We start from the raw sequence: 14,642 nt of genomic DNA on the forward strand, positions 1-14,642 counted from the left end.
ATATATATATATATATATATATATATATATATATACGTCCACACACAGTTCATCTAGGTACCTTTAAACGAGCCCTGGCGTATTAACAGCGATGGGCAACATGCAGGCGCGATATTGGTATGATACATTGAGACAATGAGGTATAAATAAGATAATGGGGGACACTCGCGTACGTCGAGGAGTTTAAACGTTTGAAGGGCCCGAGACTCGAGACCGGAGACTCTGGCAGCCACAGTTCACCAGATGGGATTGTGACCCGCGCAGGCTGCCCACTGTCATACGTGCTCAGCATCCTTATGCCATCTCGTATTTGATCCGTCTGTACCATCTTACCTCATTCTCACCGTTATTTTCATTCTCTTAATTATAACCGTTGACATCATACACGTAAGCCCATACAAGATACATTAAGCATAGTAGGTATGCGAGGATCGTTGTAGCACGGAATAATTTTTTCGGTCCAGTAATGACGATTACGAGTACGTCTCAAAGTGACGATCAGTGATAAAGATGATATAGTTGAGATGCAGGAGAAATCTTACAGCCACATTTATTCGGCCTGGTCCAGGGAAACGTCAATTTAATTGGATAAATTTAATTACCCATTGGATTTTTATTTTTTATTTGACTGTTATTATTCGCGGCTACCTTATAATACTTAATGAGATTCCTTTGGATATAATTTTACATGTCAATCAGTTTTTGTGGAAACGGTAAATTTTTACTTTATTATTATTGACGTAGGTAGACTTTTTTTTTTTTATTATACAATTGCTTTCGCGTACTGAAAATTTTCACGTTCTTACCTCCTTTTCCATATCGTACTCGATAAACCAGACTACAGAATTGTCTGGAGTTCTTAGGGAGTAGTAACGTTAACGCGATGTATACGTTGTAACGAAGGTTGCATAGCGTCACGTAGAACGAGGGGGACAGTAAACACTTGCGTGGGCAATTGCGCCAAGTGGCAAGTGGGTCTGTGGTATGTGGTGTATCTCTTGAGTTTGTGCGTTTGCTTCTGCGTGAGACAAGCATGCGTCGCGACGCGTGCGTCGCGAGGACGTGTGTCGAAAAAAAAAAGAAAAATGAAAAGTAGTGTTGCAAAAGAAAACGAAAAAAAAAAAAATTCGTGAATTTAAAAAAAAATGAAAAAAATTAGTGATCAGATAAAAATAATTTTATTTTCGAAAATCCAAAAAAAATTAGCCCCAGGCATCCCTACGTGTCTACGGTTATTTTCGTCGCCATCTTGAACCCTTGACTATAGAGGTTTGCCAGCCAGCAACCACTAGCAGAAGCCCACCCTGTACCGGTACCTACAGTTGTGCTACACTGGTACACAGAAACATATAGGGGGTAGCACGTGAATGGATTTGTCGACGGTGTGTTACATTATTTTAGGTTAGGGTGCCCCATGAGCATTGAGGGGGTAGACACCCCGGTGACTGGTTTTTGATTCAAACCGAATCTGCTCTCTCTGTCTCTCTCGTTGAGCCATAACTCGCTCTTTCCCTCCCCTTCGTCCCCCCCCCTCCCCACTCTCTGCCAACCGTGGTAGGGCAGATTTCAGGGCTACAAACTCCTATAGGGCACTTCGTACCTACAGCCATACGTAATAGTGGTTGGTCTGTGGTTAATAGACCACGCACGATCCCTCGCCATGCTTTCTGCCTCCCCTGATCCTTTCAATATTTATCAATATGGATTTCCTACAGGGTAAACCCACCCTCGGTCACCACCCTTGATTCCCATAGAAAACTTAGCAAATCGTCATCCCTATGACCAACTACGTCATACGTGTCCCTTAAGTCATTCGTGCCAACCCTTATCGATTGTTAATTAAATTAATTTAATTTCACAAAAGCCAAAGTCCTGCTTACACTATACAAATATAGTTACACAGCCATTACTTGCATCTCCAGTCTGAACTGCTTTGCGGGTCTTAGCTCATGTAACACCTACGCTATCGTTACATTAGCTTTAACGCCGCTGAACTATCTAAGATCTGTCGTACGTAGTACAACGTTCTTGGTCAAGGTACGGTAACCTTAGACAGCCTTTGCATGGAGTATTGGTGTACGTAATCTCAAAAATTTTGAAAAAATTTTTTTTACACATATAAAGACAAAATTTTGTATACCGACAAAAATCAATTTTATACACTATAGACGTGCGATATAGTACGATATTAATAAATGGTCCATCTCAGCATCCAGCTCTTAATCACGTTATACAAAACAGTTAAGAGGTTCCCAGGGAGTGCTGGGCAGAAGCCAGTCCCCTCTGGTGCATGCGACAGAAGACCCGTATCTCCGCGTCACACAAAAGTGTTAAACGAATGAATGAACGAACGAAGAAATGAACGAATGAATGAGCGAGTCCGGCGAGTGTCGAGATGAATGGAGGAGCGAATGGTGGTGGCCGGAAATGTATCAGCAGTGCGTCGCGACGACGTAGCTACGAGGAATTTCAGTGTTCTAAACTTGCAGTGTATATATGTATATATACATTGAATTAGACATATATATATGATCATGTGATAAATATATGTTGTACAGTCTATATATATATATATATATATAATATACTATAGTCTGTTTGTATTTTGTATTATACTTTATTAGCGCAGACGCTCAAGAGACTCGTTACGTGTACCGACGGCGACGCCGACGCCGTTTAGATTTCATGCTCTTACACCAGGGACTCTGGACGTTACAGTGCCGTTAACTTCCTCGCCATGATCCTCAATGGGTTCAATTAGCTTCGTTAGACTGTACGTAATTGTTTCTTGAGAATTCATCCTCTATGCTGGAATCCTTCGAGAAATGTTTAATGTACTGTATGATGGGTCTTCTTTTTTTTTTATAGAGATCATTTCCGGTTCTTTTTTTTTTTTTTTTTTTCATGGCTCTATATTCGGATGTAATATAGACTTTGGTTTTTAATAGTAGCACGGGATAGGCATTTCTGAGAAATATTTCTCAATTGAGCTAATCAACGTGTTTCACGTACGATTCATCCTTTGCTCTTGTTATTCGCTCGATTCATTTCCGTTTGACGTATCTTGTATCCTGAGCGTGACTCTTAGTCCTTTCGCGGAATTGTGGGTAAAAAGTTTTGCGTTTCTGCCTGTGATGTATATATGTATATGTATTGGTATGGATTATTAAACTTTCCTTTGATCAATGTACCTGTATGTATGTAGTTTTGGGTTCAAAGTGATTCCGAACCGGTGTTATTTTGTATGTTGTTTAAGAAACCGTATATGTTGACTAGCTGAACTGGCTTGGCTAATTGGTTGTTGCTAAAATAGATCTCGACATTAGTATTTACCCAACGCAATGGGCGTCATGAGGTTTCGCGAATGGGAATTTCACGCGCGGTTGGCATCCCTGGGAATGTATTTGTATAGTGATAGAAAATTTGTATAAGGTAAAGAAAAATAATTTTTTATATTTTCGATCTATTATTTAGTCTTGTTAAGCATTGTTTGTACTCTTGATACTTGTGTTCCTTTTTTTTTTTTTTTTTAATTTCGTTACGGGGTTGCGTCGGGGTACACTTCCTACTTAACCGACCGAATTGTTTCCATTTGTCCAGATGATCGCAGATGAGAATGAGAGAGCCGCTGAATTAACGTGCAGATAAGACTCGTGTCTTCGCGTCCCCACTTTGACTCGTTCCTTGGTACACATATGAACGCCTCTTTAGGATGATTTACATACCGGTCCAGAGTCGCCTCCCATCGGAGGAGTGGATCTGGTCCATATTGAAATTTCAAGTGGATTCTCAACCGGGTGAACGGAGCTTGAAAAAAATTTTGAAAAAAAAACCGCTACCACCGATACGTTTATCAAATGATTTTTCTCGGTAAAAAAATTTTGGATTTTTGAAAAAAAAAATCCGATGACCCATTCAAATTTCATTTCAGCTCCGAGGTCCAGAGTCTCAACAAGAGTCGCGGTGAAGATGGGATGCTGCGCGAATTAAGGTACGGATAAGGCTTCCTATCTTTAAAGCACATCCCCCGAAAGGGACGTACGCGTGCGGCACGCACGTCCACATACGAAGTCGTACACGCAACCACGACCGACTCTGAGTGACTGAATGACTGAGTGACACTCGGCTGACGTCCCTTCCGGTGTGTCTCGTGTTACACCAAGCCTGTTAACCGTCCATATTAAAGTTACAGCATCGGGCGCGTGCCACCCACCGTGGTTACTATTGGTCGACGCCATTTTTTATATTTTCCCTCTCACTCTCCCATTTCTTGCCACGGGTAGATAAGAGATAAGAAGAGTGTGTGATTTTTGTAAAAATTATTTAGTCCAAAGCGGAGGAGCCTTTTTCGAATGAATACGTCAATATCGAAATAAATGAATGATCGAATTATCCGAGCTTCTACGAACGATTACACGTATACCGGGGTTCTGTATGTACAATCAGAAATTTCCTGATAATGACCGAGCATTGTTTCGCAGCTGCCACTTGGCGAACTGGCACTTCAATGAATCGTACCTACGTATGCGCGCGGCAAGAACTTGAAAGCTTTACAAAGCTTCGGTACCGAGTACCCCGATGCTTTGTCCAATACGCGACGCGTTGTTTGTCTTTAAAAGTGAGGGCTGCGAGTGCTGCTCAAATGGGCAGCGGATTTAGATATTGGATATACATTCGGTTTTGAAAGTGAGTACTTGTACGGAAGCTCATAAAGTTCCCGTTCACCTATGCGAACTCGTTTGTGATATACGAAGATTTTATACGTACAAAAGACGAAGTGACGTTAAATTTGAATAATTTGATTGAAATATAATTTTTATCTAAAAAAAATGCAGAAGTGGTTAAAGGGATACAAAATTTTAAGTTTTAAGTTAACTAAATTATATATATATATATATATGTGTATTTATTATACATGAAATTTAGTCATGTATTGTAACATAATTTTTTATTTCGTGGGGAAAAAAATGCCATTCGGCAAAGATCAAAGAACTCGGGCGACAGAAGCAATTCCGCTTCCGTGGTGCGTTCAAAAAAACGCGGGCGCGTAATTTAGCCTTGACAAGGTTGACGGCACGCCGGGTGCGTCTAGTAGCGAAAGAAGTGAATGAGCGAAGAAACGTAACGAGCGAATGAATGAAACGAATGAAATGAATGAATGAACGGGCGAGGAGTAAATGGAAGTAGTGAGCGCGTAATTTCGAGGTAGCGAAGAGGGCAGCTGTCGCGGCCGCGAGTCAAGAAGTTCAAGAGAAGAGTTGACCCGTGGTCAGCGTAGAGAACGGCCGGTCGGCCGGCAATGAAGGAAAGGGCCAACCAAGACCCAGGATACGAGGTCGTTCGTTTGACCCCACGGCGCGCGCCGGATGCCACCATTTTTCTACCGAATTGACTGAATCAATTGGAAGACGGAGGCAGTAGTGCAAAAAGATCTAGCAACGGACCCACGATACCAGCGATACGGCCCAATTTCTCGAGCAAGACCATCGACTGAAACCCACTGAGGCCCAAGGAAAAATGGGCCCGTTCGTCAATCCTTAGAGTGACGGATCTTTAATGTCAATTGGTATACCTATATATACAAGTATGAATATTCCACTAGATTTGACAATCCGGCCACGAGATATAGCGGGTGGCCGTAAGAGAATCGAGACCCCATTAACAATGAGCCGAATTGATACCGTCATGGGAAACCGTACAGCCTCTTACAGTCGAGCGACTATACTAAACACAAGCCGCGTTTCTAACCCCTGGATAGTGACACTTATTTCGGCAAAGTGAAGCTCACCCTTCACTCGCGTGACCTGTGAACTCTGTTTGGCCCGTGAATTCAGGATTCTTAGGGCCTTATACGCCGAGAGCCAAGACCAACTGGCTGCGTGCTCATCGATTAGTCATGGTACCCGCTTGATGCGAAGGGTGACTTTACGTTTCGAATCGGCCCGTTACTACACGGCCATTATACTTCTGTATACGCGTTTACGAGACGTGTGCTACACCGTTCGTACACGCTTGGGTTATACTGTCTCTTCTACGTGACAACCCTGCCGACAGAATGAACCCGGATAAACAACTTCATCCACCATTTCCAAAAGAATGACTGTATACCCATTAGCTACACACATCCTGTAGCGACAATGACTTTATATCCATTGTTCAATTTCCTCTTGATTCTCGATCGATTGAAACGAATTAGCCGGTCTCAAGATAATTCTTCTTATCCATCTCTCTGTTAAAATATACATCTTTTTATCATATCAATTTCACTGCCATGTTGTTCCAGACGTACGATCAGCCGAAATATATTTAACTTACGTAGACCAGCCTGTAGGTTTGTTTGCACGCAGTTGCCACTAGGGGCGCCCACGACGTCTGCGTAAAGAAGCAGGAAACTCGGAACGTACACATAGAGATATATTCTACAAGTAACTTAAAGCATCGAATGCAGCGTATGACGTGTTTCTACCTCATAGCATACACGCGTGCGCATATGAGAGATCCCTAAGTGGCTCGTTAATATATTAAAATACAGACATAGCAAAATTACATACGTGACCCACGCTCCTTCGGTTGACCGGCTGAATCCGGTGTGCGGCAGGTTTTCCTTAATTTAGAAAGAAAATACGAATGACTTGGTTATAATCAGGTATTCCTTGCTATTAAGTTGATTATCTAGTCACGTATTAATACTCGGTCTACACTGGTAAAAGGTATTAGTTACGCAAGAGGGGGATCTTATAATACCTTATATGCTAGTTGTCATACGTATACCTGTATATACGTATATAGGGGCTCGAAAATGGCGTACCTCTGGAGTTCACGGGAGGAATTAGTTAGCGGTCGCTTTAGAGGCACAGGCACCCCACGGTGCCAACAAAAGAGTTACAAGCCGTTCGCACCTCGGCACGAGGATTACACGCCATAAAATAAACCCCTGCCTAGATTATAATATTATACTCGCTTGGGTGCGATTGCCCCCATGCGGCTGTTTTGTGTATTACGAGCTACGCTTGCGGCCGGTCACGTGACTCCTCGCGCATGCGCGGTACCGACGTGCTGTCAACGTATTTCAAAGGACGCTATCTCGTTGACGAAAAAGAAACGGAGGATTTTTATCCTCAAGATCGGATGCATACGAGGTATTATTTTTACGCACGTATTGTTCGTACGTGTACGTTAGCTATGCAAGTGCCGTTAATGCAGTTGGAATCAACACTGGCGTGAGTCAATTCACGTTAATTCTCGGTAGCACGCACGGAATTCGGGAGGGTCGCGACATTTCTTGGGCCTAATTGATTAATCGCTGCGACTCGCTCGTTAAGAGCGCGATTATCGCGTCGACTGGTTGTTTTAGCTTTTAAAAGTGTCACTGTGCGGAAGATTGTCTTTAATGCCCTTTTTTTTCTTTCTTATTCGTTCCTTTGTCTCGCCTCTTCTTCTTTGCTACTCTCTCTCTTAATCGTCTGTCTCTTTTTTTTTCTTTCTTTTTTATCTCAAACCACAAGAGACTTCCTGTCGCGTGGCCCCCACGTTATCTCGTTTTCTCGTCTCCCTCGACTTGAATTAACCTTCTACATTGGGATTAAAAAGCGGATATATTAATTTGCCTCTCTTACAGCCAGCGCACACGACTCGGCCGAGTCTTCGCGAAGAACTGGAAGAAGAGCAACTGGATAAAGTAAGACAGAGAGACCGAGTGGAGTCGAATAATCAAAGGAATACATGTGGATGGAGCTTAATATTTTTTTTGTCCATCTGTATCCAGTGTTTTTAATAGTAAGGTGAGATCATTAATGTAATAACCTACGAATATATATATATATATATGTCAGTGCAAATTCTGAATACCGTTTAATATTATAAATTTCATACGCAGGTTCCCAGTGGTCCAACTTCGTAAAGTTCTACCATAAGTATCGTTAGGCGTGCTGAGAGAATTTAACTTGGGCAGGTTTTCAATTCTCGGAACAGCTGATCCCACTCTACCATTACTGTACATACCAATGCTCTCTATAGTCAAAGTGTTGTCGGTGGGTTGCAGTGTCTAATAAAATATTGCGTGTTGGTGAAATAATGGTGAATGAGTCAAGCTGTCCGTTACTGTGGTTAACGATTTAGATAACGTCGGTAAGACAATGTAGATAATACAGATAGTTATTATACGATTACTTAACGTACATATATTCGTATATCTCAGACCAACCTGGCCTTGCAAAAGCAAATTATATGACACGTGTTTTCTAGTATTTCGTTCAGGAATCACAACACGATTTCACGTTTTGAAATCCACTTGGTTTGGTAAGTTAAAGGCGGATTTGCATACGAATGTCGGAGCTCGGCGTCGCTCGTTATACCTACGAATAAAGACAGAGTCGCGCGAGCGGCGTAACTAATCGTTTAAGCTCGTCGCCGCTTTGGAAACGCGACACTATGGACGTATTCCAAAGAGATGCTAAACAAGGGTAACATCTGAACGATGCTTTTTTTTTTATCTTTTGAGAAACTTTGACCGATGTACTTTTGACAGATTTGTTTGATTTTTTTAGAAAAAAAAATGGCTGAAAATAGAAATTTAGAATTCTGTGCTTGTCGAGCCGAAATTTTTTCTCTTTTGGAATTTGTGTCAATAATTTTTTTTTTTGTGTTACTGGTGTCTTGTTGCGAATATATGTAATATGATTATCATATTTATAGTGTCACACTCCTTCGACCCTCGATGATGGTCTTCACTCAGGATCACCTCGTAAATTAATCTCCAGCTCGTATCTTCAGGAAATTAATGAGACAAAGCCGAGGGGTAGATCGGGATGCTGAGAAGCATGAATGGAGCATGGTTCCCATTATGTGAATGGATTATGAGGTCTGACTGTCTGTGCTTGACTTTGTATTACAGGGTCGGGTCAGGTCAGGTCAGGAAAGCCATCCCTAATTTCGTTAATCGTTGTCTAAAGGCATGACCGAGGATTAAATTTACAGGAGGTTCCTGCATCGATTTGTAAAATTTGGAAAATATTTTTCATAAAATACGCAGGTAAAGATCTGTGATTTCTTTTAATAATCTTTTATTTTTTCTTTTTTTCTTTTTTTCTTTTCAGAAATACTTCATCGAGATGGTCTTGCAGTAAGTAGGCAGGAGAAATCCACTTCAGCGAATTTTCAGCGGTTCGAATTTACTCGAAGTGGAAGGGACCCTTGGCCTCGGGGGCCACTTGTTGCGCTGGCTCAGACTTCCTGCTGACTTGTCCCGGCGGGACGCGAGTTGCTCCAGCAACTTCGAATACCCTGGCAAACCGACCAGCGGAATGCCTAATCGTTTCTTTATTCGAATCCTTAATCGATCTCGCGAGCAATTCGCAGATCCTGATAGAATTTCGATCGTTGAGTGCGGTGTGAACGTCACGATATACCGATTCCCAATGTATATAGAAACTCACCCTTAGGAAAGATCAATAGCAGCGACAAGATTTCTAGAACAAATCGCATAGTGAAGTAAGCCGAGGAAATAAATGTGGAATAGCCAACGTCATAACAGTAAATTAGCATCAGAAAAGTCAACAGATCATTACTGTATATACAGGGTGTACTATACTAAAGTATATATACATAAATTTTTCTCAAAAAACATAATAAGCAACCTTGATTAAAATTAACGATATTTTGAATTTTTTATCAAAATTATTTGACTCTGTACTTTACAAAGAATTTTTATTCCCATTAATTTTCTTACTGTACACCCTGTATATACGGAGCGTAGCCCGGGATCGCTTATTAGCTTGATTTAATTTAATCTAGGTATTAATCACGAGCGTCTACCCTAATAGGATCGGTGAAGATGTCACACGGTATCTTTCTGCCGTTCGGTCCTCTACGTGTGCCGCTTCGTCTGCCGCTTCGTCTGGGAATCCTTGATTGTCGTCGGCCTGTCTCTTACGCTTAGTATCAAACTGACACGGTCCATTGATATATATTCCATATATATAAGTCATTTCTATGAAAACAACTTTTCACCGTAGAAACAAAAATACCATGCATTAATATCCTACTCGTTCGCATCCGGAGCATATAAAGCATCCCTATAATGATCAGTGTAACACCATATAAGCTCCCAGTAAATCTCTAACGACTATTCGTAATTCAAGATTCCTGCTGTAAATCCAGTCATCCGTCCACAATGATCTAAATCATTAGTCATCGCAGGAACTAGTGCCTACGCATTGTTACAGTCTGAATGCCAATGACGAATTCTAATATAATCTTTATAAATAGAATCAACGATACGATCTAGATTGATTTGATCTATCTAGATTGATTTTAATATTTTTTTTCTCAAAATTGTATAAAATCATTAAAAAACGTTTTTTTCTATGAAAATTTTATATATAACTTTATATATCTATATCAGGTAAAATTTTTTTTATCGATTATTAGTGGTCCATCTTATCCGAATTTTTCCACAGCATCCCTGAATCATTCATAGACTCATTGGAATAATAATGAACGCCATTCGAATGAATTTTCAAGATTGTGGTAACTGTGAGAAAGTAACACGGCTCCGACGGTTTCCAGACAATGAGGCGATCATGAACGGATGATTGGGTATCAATGACCCCGCAGGGATCTTGTATCAATATCCCGATTCGCTCCCTCGAGTACACCCTCGATATCTAATGGCGAGGAATAATAATACAAGCAGCTGCACCCTAATACTCTGCGTACCGATGCTGCGGAAGAATAAAAAAAAAAACAGAATAAAAAGTAGCTGAAACAGTCAAACCTAAACATAGCATAGATATAAATTGATATAAAATAATAAAATGATCTAGAAGGTTCTAGTTATTTCTTACGTCACGTAAAATTATCGTGTTGGCACCCAGCTAATGATACCTGCATAGCGATAGGCACCGGGGCGTTGTTAATTAACGCTTTCCCCGAGCTAATTGTAACGATAAAATATGAATTCGTGGATGGACAGACGGACATACCTTAGGGTTAAATAGGAGAAATAGAGCGAAGCAGAAGGGTTGCCCAGGGCTGTGCATATGTCGCCGACGTACACGCGACACCCTCGGCCCCTCGGCAAAGGGTCATTCTTCACCCTCTAATTATCGCGGCTAAGACCGATTAAGAAATCGTCCCTAATGAATATCGAGCGAGAAAATCTTGTTAACGTAAAAAATATCAATCCCCAGATTGTTATTTTCATTAATGATGTAATTCGAAAAATGTAAATATCTAAAAAAATAATTAATCAAACCGACCGTTATTATCCTCACGTTATTACATTGGGTAAGGTATTTACGTATGATAAACAGTATAATTCTCCCGCGAGCTATTTGCATACTCCTGTTCGACTCTACCAATTAAACCAATCAGGTAGCATTACGGGGCGAGAACAGATGACGATCTAATTCAACCTACTGGCGGCATTGCTTACAGAGGGTGAAACAAACGTCTAGGTTGATCGTACACATTAGATATCCTATACGTAGATGGGATATAGGAGTATGTATATTATCAACGTTGTACCAAGGTAACACACATAAGGCAGATCGTAGATTGGCTGGCTGGATAACACGGCCAGGGCGTGAAACGCTCTTATTATTCCAATTACTATTACTATTACTATCGTCGACTACCTCACGGTTCTATTATTTGAATTATCCACCCGTTACATTATAACACACTATGTCTATATGGTTTATGCCTGGTATACTAATTTAATTTTCCCGCGCTTTTCATAACCTTTTACCATACGCGTTATTCTGCTTGATTCTTTTATTAAATCTAACGCGTGATCCGTTATTTATCTGTGGCGCAGGGCATTTTTGAGATTTATATATACATATATACAACATCAGACTTTTGAATAGTCCCGCCAAGGCGGTCGAAGCGCCCAGTGGAGTCAGTTGGAAATAGCGCGAGAAGTGGTTGTATCTGTATGGAACGGGACAGGCCTGACGGGAAGCGTGTTTCGTACAATAAAATAATAATAATAATAATGGATAGAGTTATCTGTTGGCGGCACTGGGCTTCGTAGCTTTGACGACAAGAAAGCCGCGCGGTGATCCATCTTAGCTGCCAACTCACAGCATAGTCGCACTCTCACGAGAAGCGCGATCCGACTGCTCTGCCGGCCATTCCCGTTTGGATTCGTTGAGACACGTGGTTGTGGTGAGTTTAGATCGAGTAGGTTGGTAGCTTTGATTTTCCGAAGAAAAGTCAAGCGGCTTGTCAAACGGAAGCGGCACTACGTGGTGGTCAAGGATTTCTCGATGTTGGGCGAAGAGGTTAACAGACTGGAAATACGTGAGGGAGTCTATTATGGTGTGATTATGTAAGCAGGATTGGCGTTATAACTTTGATATCGTTATGCAATGCACGTCGGTCATTATTATTAAAGACATCAACAGATGTGCCACTGGCAATTGCTTCATACTCGACAGACGTTTAATTGCACTCCCGTGTGGCTACTGTATACTTTATTATTGTAGAACATGAATATCTTTACGTTCTGCCTGTCGTGAGTACCTTTTTGATACGCCTAGGGATATCTAGTGACTTTAGTGTATGAACGCGTAGCAGTTCGTCTAGGGAATTTTAGTGAATATTTTTTGAACTTTACTGCACTGTGTGTTTAAGTGGTGGGCGCTCAGGGAACAGAGAGAGAAAAGGACTGGAAATTCTATGTAGATGGGTATAACGTTATTATTCCAAGTGGCTGGATTCGAATAAGGCTGGACTCTCGATTCTGGAAGCGAGCCCTTTTGGCTGCTTCCGGTTCGCCGAGAAAGATTCTTTTGAACCCTTCGCTGTAATCCCTTTTCGCAGCCATTCCTGGTAATTACGATAAATATTTGAGCAGCCGTCGTGCTGTCACAGTGCAACCCTTGCTGGTTGAAATGAACTGTGAGCCACGCGATGCTCTAAGGCTCTCTGGAAATAAGCATTTGAAGTTACAACGAGGTAATCGCTTGGAAATCGGATTGGTCGCGAAAAATGTTTGGTCGAGGATAATAATCGCACTGTGCTAATCGGCCCTAATGGTCGGGTAAGATGGCTTTGTCGTTTTTAAATCCTATAAATATTTTTCCTAATATTTTGAAAAACAGTGCTGCTACCGTGAAAGAGGAACTCTTGGAGAAAGGACGAGGAACTGTTCCTGCCGAAGAGTTTTATGGTTTCGATGGCGGTGTAAATCCTTTGACGTGCATCGAGTGCACTAAATTTTTGGATGTTTTTGGGAAACTTTATCCAGTTGATCTTAATTTTTTTGAGTTTGACAAGGATGCTATCTATAGGTTTGCATCTTATTTAGATTTGACAGGAAATAATAGTTATAATAAATTCACTAAAATTTGAATTTTTGTAACTAAAATTAACTTTCGCTCTTATAGAGATAATAATGGAGATTTCTCGTTTTCGACACTTTTCTCAAAACATAAACCAACTATAATATGCCCAAATACAGAATGACTGAAAAACAGCAGGTAGTATACCAGTGAGTGTATCAGAAAGGAAAATAGAATGTAAGCAGTTCTCGATCGACTATGAAGTCAACCGGTGGATCCGTGGGAACCCGAAGACGCTATCGAGGACGGGATGTCAGGAAACTGACTAACTGACAGCCGGGTTGACATTTTCGCCGAAAATATTTGAACCGCTTTTTAATTTCAGGTAGGTAGACATACCTCTAAAGGAGAGTCTGCGACAATCCTGTTTGGTAGAAGAAGAAGAAGTGAAGAAAGAAAAGGACTGAAAGAAGCAGTCGTGGAAGAAGAAGCAGAAGAAGAACAAGAAGGTGAAAGATGCGCCAAGAGAGATAGGCTCGCGCGGCTATGTTGGATAGTAAAAAATCCTAATGGACGACAAGGTACAGATAACCCAAGGACTGTAATGGATATCCCTGCCGAAGTTTTTAGTAAACAGTTCATTTGTCATTTAGCCCAAGCGACGAGGGCCAAATGACGACGACCATCTTGACCCATCATCATCAGCATCACCAAGAACCAGTAACAACAGTCATCACCTCAGGGATTTTTTTTTTAGAGAATTCAGTCTTCAATATTAGTCAAAAAATTATATGAAACTTTTATATATTTATAGAATTAAATTGTATTAAGTATACAAAAGAAAAACAGGGTTTGAGTAGGCAATTTGTTACTGGATATCAAGTTTTGGTGACTTTAGAGGGTAGAGTATTGCTAATATGTTGCTTAATCAATGCATGACAGCTGTCAAATCTGACTGGTGCATTTGAGCTGAATAACCCTGTAGAGAGAGTCCTGTCGCTATGGTGGCAGGGATTCTTGAAGAGGACGAAGAGACGGTGCACCGTTCTCAAAGGCACCGCCAGAGAGACGTCGTATCGTCGAACCGGACCCAAGCAAGTCCCGACATCTTCACTTGTCTGCTGCCTATTAGTAAGTCCCGTCACAACCCGCTAATGATCGGTCCAACCCCTTTCCTGGGTTCTCCACCCTCTCACTGAGAAAACGAATAAGTGGAAAGAAGATACGAATATAGGAGTATAACGAAAACTAATACTTCCTAATGCATCCCCAATCAGTACCTTGTATGTATATTCTAATTAACCTAATAGAATGAATATAATTATCAATTAATGATAATTGAAATTTTTTAAT

At 41.1% G+C, this 14,642-nt stretch overlaps 1 protein-coding gene and 1 long non-coding RNA gene across 5 annotated transcripts in view; both read left to right on the forward strand.

The window, feature by feature from the left end:
- Positions 1 to 9,625, forward strand: part of LOC107270727 — a 21,225-nt gene extending 11,600 nt beyond the window's left edge. For 2 of the 4 annotated variants that reach the window (XR_003060638.1, XR_003060637.1), the window contains exons 2-6: positions 3,932 to 3,991; positions 7,619 to 7,781; positions 7,877 to 8,462; positions 8,695 to 9,031; positions 9,096 to 9,625. Coding sequence is in view for 1 of the 4 variants with exons in the window: in XM_025088053.1 (XP_024943821.1) it covers positions 3,713 to 3,870; positions 3,932 to 3,991; positions 7,619 to 7,678; positions 7,766 to 7,781; positions 7,877 to 7,900 (318 nt within the window). In the remaining 3 variants the exon portion in view is untranslated. Of the gene's footprint in view, positions 1 to 3,600; positions 3,871 to 3,931; positions 3,992 to 7,618; positions 7,782 to 7,876; positions 8,647 to 8,694; positions 9,032 to 9,095 lie in introns of those variants that run through there. The other 2 variants (XR_003060636.1, XM_025088053.1) reach the window with 2 other exon arrangements.
- Positions 9,626 to 12,182: 2,557 nt separating this feature from the next.
- LOC107270734 lies at positions 12,183 to 14,559 on the forward strand. Its single transcript, XR_001538415.2, has 3 exons — positions 12,183 to 12,334; positions 13,675 to 13,870; positions 13,943 to 14,559. It is a non-coding gene; the product is annotated as an uncharacterized LOC107270734 (long non-coding RNA).
- The last annotated feature ends 83 nt before the right edge of the window (positions 14,560 to 14,642 follow it).

This window comes from Cephus cinctus, unplaced genomic scaffold (assembly GCF_000341935.2).
Source record: "Cephus cinctus unplaced genomic scaffold, Ccin1 Ccin1_scaffold0814, whole genome shotgun sequence".
NCBI classification, from domain to species: Eukaryota; Metazoa; Arthropoda; class Insecta; order Hymenoptera; family Cephidae; genus Cephus; species Cephus cinctus.